Here is a 19740-nt window from a genome sequence, read left to right on the forward strand (position 1 = left end):
ACTATGAGAATTGGTGCAAGCAGATGAAGGTTGTATTCTGTTGTCAAGATCTTTGGGATCTTGTAAAAGAAGGGGTAGAACCGCTTGCAGAAGGTGCGAAGGAGGAAGAAAAAGCTGCTTATAAAGAATTGAAGAAGAAAGATTATAAAGCTCTCTTTATAATTCATCAATGTCTGAGTCCAGATAATTTTGAAAAGGTTAGTGATATAGAATCTTCAAAAGAAGCTTGGGAGATTCTTGAAAAATCTTTTGGAGGTGCAGAAAAGGTGAAAGAGGTGAGGTTACAAACTCACAAGAGAACATATGAATTACTTCAGATGGAAGATAGCGAAAGCATAACTGATTTCTTCACTAGGATTACGAAACTAGTGAATCAAATCAAGATATGTGGAGAAGTATTAACAACAAGAGCTGTTGTCTCAAAGATTTTAAGATCTTTGGCTCCTAAGTTCGACCACATCGTGGTAGCCATAGAAGAGTCGAAGGACTTGTCGAAATTGACAAAAGAAGAGCTTCAAGGGACGCTTGAATCTCATGAACAAAGAATGGCTGAAAGAGCTGCGGGCAAGTCGAAGAGCGATGTGGCTCTGCAGGCTCAGTCAGCAAACGAAAAGAAAGGCAAAGGAAGCTGGGCTGGAAATAAAGGTAGAGGTGGCTACAACAATTCGACTGGTCGAAATCAGCAAGAAGGAAATTGGTCGAATCAGAGAAAACCCTCATATCAAGGCAACCAAAGAGGTGGTGCTGCAGGTAGAGGAAGAGGTGGTGGTCGAAAGCCTGACAAGAGTCACATTCAATGTTTCAACTGTCAGAAGTATGGTCACTATTCGACAGTTTGTCCAGAAAAGAATAAAAGTCAAGAAAGTGATGCAAAGTTTGCAAAACAAGAAGAAGAAGAGATGTTGTTGATGGTCACAACAAAAGATGAACATAAATTCAAGGACCAATGGTACTTGGATTCAGGATGCTCATCACACATGTCTGGAAGAAAAGATTGGTTTGTCAACATAAGACCCTCGATGAAAAATATGGTGAAATTTGCAAATGACAATACTCTAGCAGCTGAAGGTATTGGTGATGTAATGATTACGAGGAAAGATGGAAAGAGGTCAGTAATTTCCAATGTGTTGTACATACCAGGCATGAAGAGCAACTTACTCAGCATTGGGCAGTTGGTCGAAAAGAATTACAAAGTTTCGATCGAAGACAAGATGATGAGAGTTGTCGATGCAAGTGGGAGGTTAATCTTGAAGGCTCCTATGTCACAGAATAGAACCTTCAAGATCGAACTCAATGTGATGGAGCACGAGTGCCTTGCAACTGCAGCTAGCAGAGATGAATGGATATGGCACTATCGACTAGGGCATCTCAACTTCAATGACATCAGAGACTTGAAAAGAAAGAATATGGTTTCAGGACTGCCAGAAATCGACATTCCAAACGAGGTATGTGAGGAATGTGTGCAGGCGAAGCAGCACAAGAATAGCTTCAGCAAGGATGCAGGAAGTAAGTCGAAGGCTATTCTCGAAATCATATACTCTGATGTATGTGGACCAATCCAGGTGGATTCGAATGGAGGTAACAAATACTTTGTTACATTCATAGATGATTTCAGTCGAAAACTATGGACTTACCTGATCAAGAAGAAAAGTGAAGTGATCGAGGTATTTGTCAAGTTCAAATCTATGGTCGAAAGACAAAGTGGTCGAAAGCTCAAGGTTTTGAGAACTGATGGTGGTGGAGAATATGTGTCGAAAGACTTCGACATGTTATGTGAGAAAGAAGGGATTGTGCATGAGGTGGTGCCACCCTACACTCCACAGCAGAATGGAACTGCAGAAAGGAAGAATCGAACCATCATGAATATGGTAAGAAGTATGTTAAAAGGCAAGCATTTACCTAAAGAATTTTGGGGAGAAGCAGTGTCGACTGCAACATACATTCTAAACAGATGTCCGACAAAGAAGCTAGAAGGAATTACTCCAGAAGAATGTTGGTCTGGTGTGAAGCCTAGCTTGAGCCATCTGAAGGTATTTGGATCTATAGCACATAGACATGTGCCAGATCAGTTGAGAAGAAAACTTGATGACAAGTCGAGTCAAATGATACTTATAGGATATCATTCGACTGGAGGATACAAGTTGTTCGACCCAGTGAACAAGCAAGTAGTGATCAGCAGGGACGTGATCATAGATGAGCTTAAAGAATGGGATTGGACTGAAAATGTCAAGAAGGATTCAGTGAGAATTCTTTATGACGAACCAACTACTGAAGTCGAAAGAGAAGAAGTTCGACAAGAAGAAGTCAGAGGTGATGCAGGCCCAGGCAGACCTCAGAGAACAAGACACATGCCTGCAAGGTTGCAAGAATGTGTAATTACATCAGATGATGTAGTCAACGATGAAGGTGAGCTGGTACATTATGCTTTCTATGCAGATGTAGAACCTGTCAATGCAACTGAGGCATTGAAGGATTCGAAGTGGGTGAAAGCTATGAATGAAGAATTGAAGTCCATCGAAGACAACAATACTTGGTCACTTGTCGAATTGCCTCAAGGCAAGAAGGCAATTGATGTGAAGTGGGTATACAAGGTGAAGTGTAATCCCAAAGGTGAAGTGACTCGATACAAGGCAAGGCTTGTGGCAAAAGGATTTCTTCAGAAGGAAGGAATTGACTTCGATGAGGTCTTTGCACCTGTTGCCAGGATCGAAACGATCAGGTTGGTTGTTGGTCTGGCGAACATGAACAATTGGCACATGTGTCAGATGGACGTTAAATGTGCATTCCTGAATGGACCCTTGGACGAAGAAGTCTATGTTGCACAACCAGTTGGGTTTGTGAAACATGGAGAAGAGAAAAAAGTGTACAGACTGCATAAAGCACTGTATGGGCTGAAGCAAGCTCCAAGAGCTTGGAATAAGAAGATCGACAGTTTCCTAAGGGAGGAAAAATTTGTGAAGTGCACAACTGAACATGGAGTATATGTAAGAAGAAGCAAGAGTGAATTGCTTATACTATGTCTCTATGTCGACGACTTGTTGATAACAGGTAGCTGCAAGAAAGAGATCGAAGGCTTTAAAGGTGATCTCAGCAAGGAATTTGAAATGTCAGATTTGGGCGAAATTTCATACTTCCTTGGTATTGAATTCCACAAGAGTAGTAGAGGATTGATGATGCATCAAAGAAGATATGCAAGTGAAATTCTCAAGAGATTTGAGATGGAAGAATGCAATTCGACTTCGACACCTGCTGAAACAAGATTGCAACTGTCGAAGAACCCGGATGAAGAAGATGTCGACACAACCCAATACAGGAGACTTATTGGGTCATTGAGATACCTTTGTCACACAAGGCCTGACTTAGCATACAGTGTAGGTATGATAAGTAGATTCATGCAGAAGCCAAAGGTATCACACCTAGCAGCGGCGAAGAGGATACTGAGGTATCTGAAAGGAACTCTCGACTATGGCATTCTGTTTCCTGCAGCTGATAAGGGAAAAGAATGCAAATTAGTGGGTTACACCGACTCGAGTTGGTGTAGTGATGCTGAGGATCGAAAATCCACAGCAGGATATGTGTTTATGCTAGGTGGTGCACCAGTTGCTTGGAGTTCGAGAAAGGAACCAGTAGTGGCACTATCATCGTGCGAAGCAGAGTACATAGCTGCTTCTCTTTGTGCATGTCAAGCAACATGGATGGTGAACACGGTCGAAGAGATAACAGGTAAAGATCATGGAGCAATTACCATGAAGATCGACAGCATGTCAGCTATCAATCTGGCGAAGAACCCGATAGCACATGGTCGAAGCAAGCACATCGAAATGAGGTTCCATTATCTTCGAGAGCAGGTAGCTAAAGGGAAGATGAATTTGGAACACTGCAGAACTGAGAATCAGATTGCAGATATCATGACGAAGGGAGTGCTGGTCGAAATATTCAGAAGACTAAGAGCTATGATGAATGTGGATAGCTTAGACACAATGAATTAGGTGGTGTGTTAATTTGTAATTCCTTGTGTCGAGGTAGTTTGTTACTCGAACACAAGATGTGTCGAAGTGTGTAACAGTTTGTTACACATAAGTTTGTTTTAAATCTAGATAGATTTGATTTAGATTTAAAATAGATTAGATTTGATTTAGCTCCAAAATAGGTATTTTGGGCTTTTATAGTTTTGGGCTTTGGCTTAGGGAGAAGGCAAACCTAAATCTATAAATAGGGAGTAACCCTCATTATTTGTAATCAAGTCATTAATCTTGTATTCACAGAAGTTGCAGTTGCAAGTGAATAACAGAATTTCCACAGTTTGTGGGCAGAGAGAAACTCTGCAGAAAATACTTCCTTCTTCTCTTTTAATTTCCGCAAACCCTAATCCTAGTTTTGTTCCTATTTTCTTCATTGTCATCTTTAACGATAAGGAATTACTCAAAGGTTTGAGAGTCTAATTCCAACAGATCGTCGTAAAAAGGCTTTCAGCAAGGTGGTTGAATTTTCTGATAAACATGGAGTACCTACAAGATTAGCATTCTAATATTTAAGTTAGAATTTAAGAATAATAAAACTAACTTAGAATCACACTTATACAGAATCGCCTTAGTTGATCGGGCTTGAATTGTGAAAAACCATTAGATGCATATCAACCATTCAGATGAGAATGAAAAGCATGCTCTTATGTAATGCTCGAATCTAGTATTCAGTGGAGTATTTTGGCTCAATTTTATCGGTCTTTGACCAATTCAAAACAATAGTTTATTGTTGGAAGATAAATAAATATAATATAAAAACATTAGACAAAATCATCAATATTTAAATAAACCGTTTGTATATTTGACTCTAGAATCTACTTATGTTAACCATTTCCTTAAGGTGACAAACTTATGACTATATAGAGTTTAAGCTTCCATCTAAAAGTTCAAGCTTTTTAACGAGAAAACTTACACTTTAGGTGATCATGACTTTTTATTATGATGATTTTATATTGGATAAGAAAAATTTCTACTTAATTTTTTAAACCAAGTATTATAGTAGTACTTCACACCATCCTTAATTTCGTTATCTGAAAATGTAATATTATCACTCCTCAAAATTAAATCAAGTTGGTGATTAGCCAAATCAAATCACCTTCCAATATATAGGTTCAACCGTGATTGAACGGAATAGGAGACTTAATTTTTGCATGCACTAAAAACTTCATAATCAATACAACTGTAACCATTTCGCTTATAGATAGTGACACAATATCTAACAATGCCTGAGTAAGTTATATACAGGATATTGTATGTTACATCTATAATCAGATATAATTCAAAAACATTGCACCATTCAACTTTACCATGATGATGGATAATGCAGCAAAAGCATGTTTGGAACAAATTACTGTACTCCAAGAAAATAATACAAATAGATATAGAACCATTTTGGAGCAAAATTCAGGCACTAAATTCTATCTCAGATCCACTATCCAATATCAGTAGCAGCGTACTCTATATTGTATACCTTAAATATCACAACCAACGTTGTGCTGCACATGCGGATCCACAGTTATTTATAAGCTACGAGGCAATTCTTCTCTATCCATTTCGCAGTGATTGGCCCACATGGCTTCACCATTTCTTCATTCTTTTTAGGGTACACCCCCACCCTTTCACAGAGTTTGCTGATCAATGATGCATGGTTGACATAGCTTATGGAAGAAGAACAATTTGCCGTGTCCCAAAGGCTATCTGCTAGGAGACGGCCAACATTGACAGGTTCTCCTTTAACGATTGCAGTTAAGAAGGTTGCTTTTAGAACGGTTAATTCTGACCGATTAGAACACGAGAGCAATGTATGCAAAACAAATGTTGCCCATGTTTTAGCAATGGGAGTGAGGTCAGAAGTGCGAAGATATCTTGGTATTCCATCTTTGTTCCTAACCCAATCGACCTCAGGCCTGCACAAAGTACTAAGAATCTCCTGATGATTGATGTTAGAGCCCTTGGCCATTCTTGCTTCAAAGGAACAGAGCTCATAGTTCTCAAGCCCAAACAATTGGTTGATAACTTTATCATGAAATGGAACGTTCTTCCCTCTGACAAAACTAGTGAATTTCCTTAGATCATTCTTATTATTACCACCTTTTGCAGGATCCTGATATGCATTTGCAAAGAACTCTTTAGCTAATTTCGTACTAGCCTCTTTTGCAAACGATGTCAATTCCACCCATCCTCTCGATACTATCATTGCATGAATATCCGAGAACTTGTCCCCTTCCAATTGAAATTTTTTTTCTAACACAAACTTTTTGTTGACCAAAAACTTAGAATATCGCTCTTGATGAACCGATGATATAAAGTGGAAGTCGTCAAACATTTTTCTCTTTGCTTTGCTTTGTGATCCCTTTAGTTCCTGGAAAAACAATCACAAATAAAAATAAAAAACACAGGTTTTGCAATTATAATCCAATAAGTTCAACAATAACACCAAAGAGAAAACCTTTGCTTGAGGCACATTTATTGGAAAAACACTTCAAAATATTTGTTTTAAGCTTCTCTTCATTCTTTGAGCATTCAAAAACCATAAGCCATTGAAATAGCTCATAACTTCACAATGCAGAAAACAACCATGTGTTTACTGCTCAACTCCATCTAAATTTCTTCAATTCACTAAGTAGTTAATCATTCAAAGCAAGATCCATAAATCAAGATGTAATGAAATTCATCATACATTCATACCTGCACGTTGTCATTCTCCTCAGACATATGAACGTTGTCATTCTCTTGTCGTTCCTCTACTGTATGTTCATGTCTAGCTGTACACTCCCTAGATAAATAGGTAATAGGGTGTCCATGTCCAGAATGGGCAGCATCAACCTTAGCCCCTCTAGTATGTATTGTCACTAAAGAAATTGTATTAATTGATAAATTATTTCAAAGTATGTAAAATTATAAATGATTTCATAAGAATTGTTGTATATTACAATTGCAAATTATGATGATAAGTGATTACTGGTGAACCAACTATATCTGTAGGAAGTAATTACACACAAATGGTCACAAATAGACACCTCAGATAGAATGTGAAAGGAAAAGTTTTAATACCAACACACTATTGACTATACTTCACTCAATGGTAAGTTCAGTTAGAAAACCAAAGAGAACCAAAATAAAAGGTTAATTAGAAACCAATTGGACCGTTGCAAATTATTTAAAACCGAACAGAACCAAAATTATTGGTTTTGTATTTCGGTTAGGATAATTTACCATTTGGTTTTGTTTGGTTTTGTTTCAGTTTGGTTTATGTACCATTTGATTCGATTCTAGAACTGTTTGTGTAATATGGTCCGGTTCACTAACCAACTATAATAGTTTGGTTATTTTAACTTCAGTTCGTTTCATTGGAACCAATTGGTTTGACAGTTTCTTTTGATAGTCCTATCTTCCTTGCACCTAACACTACAAAAACTTAATCAAGAAGGATCCTAAAAACCAAGTGCTGCATGATATAACTAAGAGTAACAACCAATAACTAATAGCCCCACTAGTTCAAAGAAATTTCATACCTGATAAAGCACCTTGAGCACTCTTAGTCCTTTTCCTGGCTGGTTCATTTCTTTCCAAATGATAAAGCTCATCGGTGTCCGCAAGAGCCTCACTATTCTTCTCCATCGATTTCTCCAACTCACTATTTTTCACCCTAAGTGCATTATTGTCATTTTCCAAAACATCAACTCTGATTCTAAGCTGAGCAACAGCATTGGTATCATCCACCCATTTTTCCTTCAACTTTCTCAGCTCACAAACTTCCAACTCCAATTCATTCTTCTTCTTTCTTAGCTCTACAATAGTTTCTCTGTCTGATAAATTAGTATTTTTCTTGACTTCCTTCAACAAATTTTCATAATTATCCTGTGCTCTTTTCCCTCTATTCCTCAAATCTTCCTCAGCTTGAAGTCTCGTTAGTATCTCCAATTCAACCATCTCTTGAAGACGGAGAATATCTGTATGCAGTCTCTTATCCCTACTCACTAAAACCTCTTCAACTCTATCAAAGTCTTCCGTTAGATACGCAATACGCAACACCGAAACCAGTTCACGAATGCTCATGTCGTCCAAGTTCTTGTGGTCAGTCAGACCCAACCCAGGTTCGGTTTTGGGTTGATGATATTCCATGAGAAATGCAGACTTTGAAGGGGAAAAAAGGGGTTGGATTGGTGTTGAATAAAATGAGATAGAAATGGAGTTGTAGTGAGAGTAAAAAAGATTGTGAAAGTAGCACCAAAAAGTTGAAAACCGGCAAAAACCAATAGAAGAAGCGAAGCGGGAAGAGTGAAGTGAACAACTATCTCAAGGTTATAGTCCCGATATCAACCTGTGGATTTCCAACGATAATAGCAATAACTATATGCATAATAATTGTTTCTTTTTCCTTCTTCCAATTATGTCTAGCACAATGTTTTTACCTTAGTTTAGTAAAAATAGTTGATATGGTAGGGGTACTTTATATTCGATAGCCGGTGATTAATAGTGGGTAGACTATAGTTGATGGAATATGCATGGTTGTACGGTAAGTATAAAGGAACGTTATTCATGGTTGTGACACAAGATGACAAATGTAATATTTTTCCATTTGCCTTCGCTTTGCTTGAAGGTGAGACAGGTGGTACCTGGAGTTTCTTTCCCAAGCGTCTCCGATTACACGTTGCTCCTCAATCCAACCTGTGTTTATTTCAGACAGAAATCCATCTATAGAGAGTGCTTACAAATTCAATAACAGTGATAACGGCTGGAAAGATCCCCCATCTAGGCATGTCTATTGCATTAGACATATCACATAAAACTTCATGCGGGAGCTAGATCAAAGATAAGACGCTTCGAAAAAAGGTTACTAATGCAGCGTATGCCTTAATAGAACCATCGTTCCAACACTACCCCGAAGAGACCAGGCTAACAAATGCGGAAGCATTAAGGTGGATTAATAACATTTCTATGGAGAAGTGGACTCGGGTTTTTGACAATGGTCAACGATGGGACCGAATGACCACAAATCTAGTGGAATCGATGAACTATATCTTCAAAGGCATAAAAAACCCTACCAATAACTGCATTGGTTAGAGCAACATATTTTAGGTTGGGTCATTAGTGTTCGATATTAGGGGTTCAAAATAGAGGCCAGTGTTACAATTTGGACAATTGTTTAGTGAAAGCTTCATGAAATTTATTCAAGAAGAAACTGCCAAATATAAAACATATAGTGTTACAATATTTAATCGTATTAAAGGTTGTTCAGTGTGCATGAGACGTTGGACCATAGTGAAGGGAGGCCCAGGGGATATTATCGCGTCAAACTAGATAAAAGTTGGTGCGATTGCGATAAGTCTTAAGTTTTTTGTATGCCTTGATCTCATGTCATAACGACATGTTCAAATGCTCTCCTGGATCCAAGAGGACATATTGTAACGCCCCGATTATTTAATTATTTATTTAATTAAATATTATTATTTTATTTTCGGAAATTATCGGTTGAGAAGTTTATTTTGGTGAATAAGTGGTTATGTCGGCAAATGGATTATTATATCAATGGAATATTATTAAAAGTGATGTATTGGTTATTTTGGGTTATTTAACTTATTGGGTCTAAATTGGTTTGTAAAGAATAGTAAAAATGAGGTGTTAAATACTAAGCCCAATTGGAATGTTAAAAATAGGGTTTTAGAGGATGAGAAGAGTAGTGTTATCATTTAGAAGGAAAACAAGATTTGAAGAGAAGGAGACAAGTCTTAGAGAAGAGGAACAAGCTTAGAGATTTCCATCCATGGTGCCAAATCGGAAGTGCAATCGGAGACCCATCGAGTTGCTTCAAATTGAATAAGGTAAGTGTGAGGTTCTCTTCCTATAATGGGGCCTATGAGCAATTGGATGTTGGGGATTAGGGATTTAGGTTGTTGCAATTGCTTGTGTTAATTGATTGTTTGAAGTAGAATTTTTCCATGAAATCGATTGAATCCAAGCTGCCGTGTTCCTAAATTACTGTACAAAAATGATTTCTATGTTATAACTTATCGTATGAAGACCTAGAAATGGAACTGAAATGAATGAATCCCCGTTTACTGAGATGGCCGCCTCAAACCCGCATTTTCATTCCCACAAATCTATTACTGAAGTACTATGAGATGCCCACCCTAGTAACGCTGTAGTCCCTTGTTCCTTTTCCTTGCTTGAGACGCTGGTCTCATGTTGGAGATGGCCGTCCTAGTAGTTCTTTTTTCTTGTTTTGGGGACGCTGGTCTCCATGTGGGGGTGACCGCCCCACTAGTCTTATAATAGTAAGAATTATTAGGTGAATGATGCAAATGTATGACGGCCGACATTGCCCTGTTCCATTCATTTTGTTTTTCTTTTTTTGTTGTTACTTGTATAATACAGAATCAGGATAAGAGTAGTGTTGGTAAAGCGAGTATATAACTCAGTAGTAATTTAATAGAAAACAGAAACAGTAGCAGTTTGCATATTTATGACTGGAATAACATGTTTAGTAGCAGTAGCAAATGAAACAATGCAGTAGCAGAATTTAGTATCCTTAAATGACAGGAAATGTTCAGATTATCTTATGAACGTATAACCGGAAACTAATTGAATTGTGTCCGATTAACCGGTATTATATCTTATGGATTATTGCAAATATCTTTGTGATTATTTGTTAATGATATCGACCGTTGATTATATGAATCATCGGTGTTGTTCCGTTGTTTTTATGAAGTCATTGGAATATGTGTGAAGTGTTATTACCTTTAATAATCAGTAATAGTTGTGATATAGACGTATGCCTTGTGACGAATATTTTGTGAAGTAAATGATGATGATGATGATGATGTTGTGTGGTGTCCGGTTCATTGAGTCGCATATATATATATATATATATATATATATATATATATATATATATATATATATAGTGACGTCCTGGATTGGCAATTTAGTGATGAAGGCTTATGCCTTGTGCCTCTGAATTAGGCAATTGGTGATGGGGCTGAAGCTCCGATTGGTACCACATGCATATGCATGAGTCATGTCCCATGTGTCTTATGTGATTCATAGTTGTGACGTTTTGTTACTATATTGTGATTCTATTTTTGTGACTTGTTAAATGATGGAAGTATGTGAAGATGTGAATTAATGATTTTACCAATAGTATGATGATACCAATACTTGTGAATGCGATTAACTGAATATGTCTAGTTTCTGATCTACAATTTATCATGCGCTCAATTATATGAATTGATATCTCACTCTTTCTTTGTTTTGCCATTGCCTTTATATTGGTAACGTGCAGGTAATCCGCTTTGAGGGAGAGATTATCTGATTTGGTCTTGAGTCGTTGTCGCTCTGATACGTAGCACTTGGGGGGAAGAACGCGTTGATTTATTTGTGTTTGGATTATTATGTCTTGACGAATACTTGAGTTGTCTTTTTGAGATTGTCATTTTAAATTGTGTTAATTGTTGAATTAAGATGCCATGAATCCTTGAACTGGTTGTTGAATTTCCGTTGCACTTTTATGGAAGTTGATTCATGTTAAAGACTATTATTTGATGTTATCGGTTCCTCCGTATCTTGTGAATACAATGTATCTACTTCATAAGTGAATTGTCTTTGAGAATGAATATGTGATACCTCAATTGATTCGTTGTGAATTTTTATACTCTGATTTTATTTAAATATTGTGGGTAGAATTTGGGTATTACACATATATCCCCCATTTACAAGTCAATAATATATTAAGCGTGTACATCCCAATCGGTTTTAACAGGCTTCTAGGAGGACTTTCTCCATTTTCATTGACCAACATAACAAGCCTATCAATTCTTATAATTTTTTCACCATCAACAATTTCTCCGCCCAACTAGTGGATCAAGCTCCTCTGAAAATGCTCAAATGTCCTTGTGTTCCACAATTGAATTTTCATCGGAGGTTTTATTACGAAAAAATAAAATCGACTTTTCTTTTGGTAATTGAAAACATTTGAAGTATACTGGAAGACATATTCAAGAGTAGAATGAAAAGGTTTGTGGTAAATGTGAAATGAGAATATGTGAAATGGTGGAGATGAATGAGTGTATTTATAAAAAAACCAAATCAACGGAGTAGATGCACTGAATGACATGACCTATTTATCAGTATAGTGCATGTGCCACACTGCATGCGCCATGCAGTGTGGCGCCTCCTCTCTAATTTTAATGCATGCACCAAGCTGAGTGACACCTTCTCTGTGAGGCGAAAATTTTGTTTGAAAAGTGATTAATTTAATATTTAATTTGAAATAGTGATTATTTGGAGAAAAAATGGTTATTCTAAAAAAAATCGGAAAACTTAGATAAATTTTTTAATACATTTAATTATGTTTTAAATTAGAGAATTTCTCAACCAACCCCATACCCTTCTTATGTACAACCAAATTGACCATTTTGCCCTCGCGCTTCCGTAGATGCATCTCCGGAAGGACCTTTTTTTTATTTAACGTTGTTCTGTTCCGTATATGCACCTAGGAAAGTCTTCCGTAGATGCATCTACGGAATCAACCCAGACCCAGAAAACCAGAGCAGAAGCATTTTTAACCATAAAAGACATTGCATTGATTTATTGATTAATCGGCATTAAAGAGAAAATTAAAAAACTAAGAGATCTAACAAATTACAACGGTTAAGACAATGTCATCTGTTCCATGCATCATTTGAATGGAATCAATGTCGTATTTCACTTCATCCCACCAACGTTCCGTTTTTCCGGTTTCAAACGAGGTCCTTGTTCTAAGCCTCTGGATCATTTTGATTTCTTCTCCGGATTTGTACCCCCTATAAAAAAAGACATGATAGTCCTCTTGAGTTGGTCGAAGCAATGAATATTTCCCGCTTCTTTCGCACAATATTGTTACAAACGGGTTTCTTCTTGTCGTACCATTATTCGATTTTCCTATCACCATACCAAAACCAAGGTAAGTTGCGTTCCTACGAATCCATGTTAGCATGCTTTCACGATCATCAAAGTCTTGCTTGCTGCGAAAGTCACCTCCGACATCTACCACATTTGTGACTACCCCATTGATACTCGTACAAACATCGACTAAAGTAGCTAATTCTCTTGAAATATTATCGGGGTGCACCATAACTATTTTGTCAAAATCACGCAGAATTACAAAATGATGGAAAAAACTGCAGGGACTATTCCGTAGATGCATCTACGAAAGTGTTCATCTTCAAAAAACTGTAGGGACTATTCCGTAGATGCATCTACGTAAGCTACATAACTTTTTTGCAGAAAAAATCGTTGACAATGTGAACAATGTAGTGGTTGAAAGTGACTATTTACCGGAAATTCAGACTCTTCTTGCTCCATTTGATTTGTTGCACAAAAAGTTTGAGTGTTGGAGTGAAATAGGGTATTGATGATGTAGGGTTTTTAGGGCGTGGAGTATGAAAAGTTTGAAGAAATGAAACAATGGGGGGAGTGATCATTCTGGTTCAAACAATGGGGGGAGTGATCATTCTGGTTCAAACTATGTCAGACACTTCCGCAGATGCATCTACAGAACAATGTGGCACTAAGCTTTTCCGTAAATGCATCTACGGAAACTTCCCTTAACTGATTTTTATGTGCATTGTTTTCCATATACACTAGTTTATTACGCTTCCGTAGATGCATCTACGGAAGAAATCAAATTTTTTCAAAATATGGAGTGCTTACGGACGTAAATCTACAGAAGCTTAAGGCAAAATTGAAATTTTGCGTGATGTGTAAGATATCCATGGGATGTGTTAAGAAATAGCCTTAAATTATAATAATTTAAAATTATTAACATATTTATACAAAATCACTTTTTCATAAAGTTGAAAATTATTAATCACGTTTCCTTTTCTTCCCTCTTCCAAACAAAATCTCTCTCTGTTTCAAATTTATTGTGTGCCTTGGAAACACACATGTTGATATTGGTTTCTTCGTTTCACTCTTCTCTCCGTTTCTTCTATGCGAAAACGTTTCCTTCTTTCTTCTCCGTGTGTGTTTTCCACAATCTTCATACCCCTTTTCTAACTTTATAACTCTCTCCTTTCCTTTCTCACATACCCACATTTTAAAGCTTCCAACTTTGCATCTTTCAAGGCTTCTCATGGGACACCAACCCAAAATCGAAACTGGTTCTGGTTCCAGTGACCATTTGGATTTGGAAGACATGAGTATTCAAGAACTGGTTTCAGTGTTGCGAACAGCTTTTCTGACGGAAGATTTTGATAGAGTTGAAGAGGTTTTAGTCCGTAGAGATAAGAGACTGCAAACAGAAATTCTGCGTCTTCAAGAAATGGTTGAATTGGAGAAATTAACTAGGTTTCAAGCTGAAGAAGATTTGAGAAATAGAGAGGAACTATGTGAGAAAGGGAAAAGAGCACAGAATAACTATGAAAAGTTGTTGAAGGAAGTCAAGAAAAATACTAATTTAGCAGACAGAGACATCATTGGAGAGCTAAGAAAGAAGAACAATGAATTGGAGTTGGAAGTTTGCGAGCTGAGAAAGTTGAAGGAAAAATGGGTGGATGAAACCAATGCTCTTGCTCAGCTTAGAATCAGAGTTGGTGTTTTGGAGAATAACAATAATGCTTTTGAAGATAAAGATGAAGGTAATGTTGGTGACTATGAGATTCGCAATGACGCTTTGGAATGTGCTACTTTGCAAACAAATGAACCACCCAGCAAAAGGAGCAAGAATGCTACATGTGCATCCTCATCAGGTATGAAAAATATGCATGCTTTTCTTATTAGTAATGGTATTTTGCCTATAAAAGGGGTTGTAGCCTTGTAGGTGCATCATGAATTTGTTGATCAAATTCGATACTGACACATCGATATTGGTAATAATTTGGAGTGTTTTCGTGTGAACATCTTTATCTAACTATTACTAGACTTGGAGAAACCCAATTGTATACTCAAGCGTTTATACATTAATCCCAGAAGACAAATTATAGACTTGTTTAGACATGAGCTAATGGAAGAAATGTGTTCTCATTTTTTTTTGTTGCTTTTTTCTCAAAAACTATTGGTATATAGTTGTTTTTTTATGTGTTTTTTCTCTTCTAATATCATTTGTAGTTTTATACTCCACATTGTTAGGTTTTTATAATCTATAATCCAACACTTGTTAGGCTCATACTGTTATATTGTTTTTGAATGATATTGAATTGGCTGGACAATATGAGATGGATGTTTATGTTGTAAATTGGTTGCTGCATAATTGTAGTGGGCAGTATCAACTTTCTGGTGAAAATTTTATCCCATACTTCAATATTTATCCTCCTACTACTCTTATAATAAGCGAATTTTGACAAAAATGTCTCCTTATAAATAGTTTATTTTTTTATTTTTTTTTTTACTTTTATCATCATTCTAATCTTAAGTTTTCCGAGCAATTGAGAGTGTGGTTTTTTTCCGTACCGAAAGTCTTTGAAGCAAGTTATCCGATTCACAAAAACTGAACTAGAAGTCTTTGCACCAAAATTTCCAATCCACAAAAAGCCACCGGAAGTCTTACTTCCAAGTTATTCGATACACTCATTGTCACTCGAAAAATTTACATCCAAGTTCTCTGATCCTCAAAGATATCACCAGAAGTCTTGCAAGTCATCCGATAGTGTTTTTAAAATAAGACTAATGGAGAACATTGAGACAAGACATTCAGTGAAGAGAAAAAGATCACCGGATGTCTTTGCCCATGTTATCCGAGGCAAAAAAAATTGTAGCCACCGTATGTCTTTGGTGATAGACATCCAATTTGAGTTTTTTCTTCAAAATTTATTAATTTTTTTTTCCTGGTAGTGGTGAAAACTCGAGGACGTGACGATTGGATTCCATCTTGTGGAGGTGTAGGACGGAGAGCTCGACAGACAATGAATGTAGAGGGTGAGAATGTAGATGCAACTGCATCTGCTCCACAGTCGTCACAGTTTCCAGGAGGACCGTACGATACGTCTCTTCTCGTAAAGTACGAGCATCATGTTGCTCGCCATTTATGGTACGGCGAGGTAAGTAAATGTCAGTGATTTTATTTTGAATAATTTTTTATTTTAATTCCAGTGGTTTTATTTTAATTTATATTTTAAATTGTTTTCAGGAGAGAGGACTGAAGAAAGAACTCAAGGTTGTTGCACACGGGAGCAAGCTGATAGCATGGGTTCCAGATTTTCTCCCACCTACGATAGAGAGATGGTTGAGTGACTCTGGTCTATCTTCACTACAAAGAACTAGTTTGTCGAGGATAGACCCAAACTTAATATCAGCATTTGTAGAAAGATGGCATCCAGAGACATCGTCATTTCATATGCCATTTGGTGAGATGACCATTACATTGGACGATGTTTCTTGTCTACTTCACCTTCCGATCAAGGGTGAGTTCTGGGACCCTCCATCAAATATCACTGAAGAATATGCTATTGCTCTTGCTGTTGATATGTTGGGAGTGCCATTTGAGGAAGCAGCACTAGAGGTCCGTGCTTGTAGAGGTGCTTATTATAAGCTGGAATGGATGCACACCTTATTTACACGTCATCGCGCTGCTTCTAGATTCGATTGTGCTGCCAGAGCTTATATGATGATGCTGGTAGGTTGCACAATTTTTGCTGACAAGACTTTTACTCTTGTCGAGGCAAGGTATCTACTACTATTTAGGGACTTGGCTGGATGTAGTAGATATAGTTGGGGGGCAGCTGCATTGGTCACACTCTATAAACATTTAGGAGATGCTTCCATGTTTACTTGCAAGCAGCTCGGCGGATATGCCACTCTGCTACAGGTTTATTTTTATTTTATTTATTTATTTATTTATTTATTTATTTATATATATTTATTATTAATTTATTTATTGATAGTATTAATTTTGTAATAGTGTTGGATCCATGAGTATTTTCCAATGGTTGGAAGAAGAAGAGAGACTCGAATTACAACTAGTGGTGGTGGACTTCCGCGAGCTATGAGATGGGCGTATAAGCAAGGAGAACTGAAGGTGGATGAGCTGAGACTTGTATTGGACGTGCTTACACCTACTGATGTCATATGGCGCCCATTCGAGAATCATAGGGTGGAACGTCCATTTGATGATATATGTCTGTATAGAGGGTGTTTGAAATGGTGTGACACAGTTGTTCCATACTTGCCTGATAGATGTATACGCCAGTTTGGATTTAGGCAGTATATTCCGCCCCCACCTCCTGATTGTAACACGCATGATGTAGACGTTAAGTGGATTACTTACCATTCCAGCGTCCTTGATGTGATTCGTCTGACAGATGTGGCTAACATTCCATATGATGCTAGTGTTGGATATTTGGAGTGGTATTATCGTGTTTCACATCCACGGTTGATACCACCCTCTCAGAATGAGTAGAGAGAGGTGCCAATTCCCCTTTATGATGAAGGATTGTCCGATCCGAAGTTTTCACGTGTTTCTACCTTACTTCATCGTTATCTTCAGCAAGTTGGTGCTGATGAGGAAGACCTACAGTTTTTTGATTTATTTGAAGCATTACATATAGTTCATAGTTGACTTAATGTGTTAATTTGAGACTTATGTATTAATTTGAGACTTAAGTGTTAATTTGAGACTTATGTTTTAATTTAAGACCATATTAACTCAATAGCATACAATATAATGTCATTAAAATCCAACAATATATTACATAGAACTATACTTTTGAAGAAGATGAGGAGAATGTTGGTCACCCTGAGATTGGCAATGGCACTGTGGAGCCAAATTCTTTGGAAAGAAATAAACCACCCCGTAAAAGGAGCAAGAATGCTCAAGGTGCTTCATCAGGTATGAATTTTCTTTGAACCAGTGAGGCTATTAGTTATTGGTTGTTACTAGAAATTATATCAAGTACCACTTGGTTTTTAGGACCCTTCATGATTAAGTCCTTATAGTATTTGCCTATAAAAGGCTGTAGATGTACCATGAATTTATATATAGTTGTGATTTGAATGAAGTATAGTGTATTGTGATTTGAATGCAGTGTCTATGTGTGAATATTTATGTGTAACTATGTCCCACTGATATAGTTGGTCCAACTTGTTCCACCGGTGATCACCCATCATCATAATTTGCAGTTGTAATATGTGCATAACGTAAGAACATAAAATATTACTTTTGAAGCTTCTTCCTTTCTCTCGGGTTCATCTTGGTTCTACATTGCCTAGTTCAAGCAAGTATTCTTCCTTTCTCCTATGGAACCTCAAAATAACGTTGGTTTCTAGTAAGGTTCTTGGCCATATTAATTAGAGTTCGAAGTTTGTGAGTTGAGAAAGTTGAAGAAAAAATAGGTGAATAATAGCTATGCTTTTGCTGAGCTTAGAACTAGAGTTAGTGTCTTGGAGAATGACAAAAATGCTTATGAAGATAAATAAGAAGAGAATGTTGGAGATTATGAGATTGGCAATGGCACTGTAGAGCTTGCTCCTTCGTAAAGATATGGACCATACTGTTGTTGTTTTGCCTAGATGCGTTCGTATCGTTTCTTTAGTTGATGGTGCCATCGACAAAGGAGAGGTACAAAAATGTACCCCTATATTGGACACAATGCATAAGATACTAGGAGAGGCACGGAGTGCACTATAGAATATAGTATAGTAGACATAGGAGGGGCATGATTGTGTGTCGTACACAGTAGTTAGACTATTTGATGTTATCTGTTTATTGTCTACGTAACACTATCATTTAAATTTATAATGACTACTTTTACTCTGAGTTATTAGTTATAAACTAACTACATTTTCTATTAATTGTTCTCTATAATAAACTTACTTTATATCTTATATATCTGAGTTGATATAAGTTATAATATACTTTATATGATAATGTAACTAAGTTAATTTGTAAAAATGTACATAATGGAGGTGTGTCAAAAGGATTCATATAGAGCTATGTTATTTTGGCCTTCCATATTTGCCATATAGAACATGCCATATTGGAAGTGTCCTTCCAAACACCCCCAGACTTTATTCTTTTACAAGTTAACTTAGTTGTATTCAACAACTAATCAAATCTAGCAATGTATATTAGTTGTATTCAGCCATTGGCTCTCTTTTAGCTGAGTCTGGTTTCTAGTTGGGAATGGCAGTATCATTGGTAGGATCCCTGAAGCTTCAAAATATTGTTGATTCTAGCGAGTTTCATAACCATAATAGATGACATGGCCCTGGTTAAACCATCTTTTTGTTCTTGTCCCTTTTATAACTAAACTAAAAAAATTCTCGATCCGTTTACTTTCCTCGTCAAACCATTCAGTTATGTAGCCTAGAAGTAGTAGTTGATGCTTGCTCTGATTTTAGGTCATCTAAGGAAAGTCCTCCTAAGGAATTATGATTGAGATGGAAGGGTCTTGTAGGAATTAGTTATTCAGTATCATCCAGAAGGCGCGTTCAAATCAAAGTTGTTATTTAGCAGACAGAGACATTATTTGAGAGCTAAGAAAGAAGGACAATGAATTGGAGTTGGAAGTTTGTGAGCTGAGAAAGTTGAAAGAAAATGGTGAGGATGATAGCAATGCTCTTGCTGAGATTAGAATCAGAGCTGGTGAAGCCCATGGATCCAGGCTCTGCTGCAGTGGCGGTGGCACAAGCTGCAGTTGCAGTTGTCTCTGGCTGAGAAGCCATTGCAGTCGCTCTTTATTTAGTGGAAGCGACGAGAGGTGTGCTTCTGTGAATATTCAATCTTTTTCATAGGTTTTTTGTG

At 37.1% G+C, this 19740-nt stretch overlaps 2 protein-coding genes across 2 annotated transcripts; one reads left to right on the forward strand and one right to left on the reverse strand.

Moving 5' to 3' along the window:
• Window positions 1-5253: 5253 nt before the first annotated feature.
• LOC131615711 (uncharacterized) lies at window positions 5254-8387 on the reverse strand. The gene is made up of 3 exons (XM_058886868.1): window positions 7538-8387; window positions 6711-6874; window positions 5254-6384 (listed from the first exon to the last, which is right to left on the reverse strand). The coding sequence occupies exons 1-3, from the start codon at window positions 8145-8147 to the stop codon at window positions 5539-5541; spliced, it is 1620 nt and encodes a 539-aa protein (XP_058742851.1). The 5' UTR covers window positions 8148-8387; the 3' UTR covers window positions 5254-5538.
• Window positions 8388-13899: 5512 nt separating this feature from the next.
• LOC131615710 (protein MAIN-LIKE 1-like) lies at window positions 13900-18608 on the forward strand. Its single transcript, XM_058886867.1, has 4 exons — window positions 13900-14752; window positions 15834-16039; window positions 16129-16806; window positions 16900-18608. The coding sequence occupies exons 1-4, from the start codon at window positions 14137-14139 to the stop codon at window positions 17395-17397; spliced, it is 1998 nt and encodes a 665-aa protein (XP_058742850.1). The 5' UTR covers window positions 13900-14136; the 3' UTR covers window positions 17398-18608.
• Window positions 18609-19740: the final 1132 nt, after the last annotated feature.

The sequence above is a fragment of the Vicia villosa genome, linkage group LG7 (assembly GCF_029867415.1).
Source record: "Vicia villosa cultivar HV-30 ecotype Madison, WI linkage group LG7, Vvil1.0, whole genome shotgun sequence".
In the NCBI taxonomy this organism is placed as follows: domain Eukaryota; kingdom Viridiplantae; phylum Streptophyta; class Magnoliopsida; order Fabales; family Fabaceae; genus Vicia; species Vicia villosa.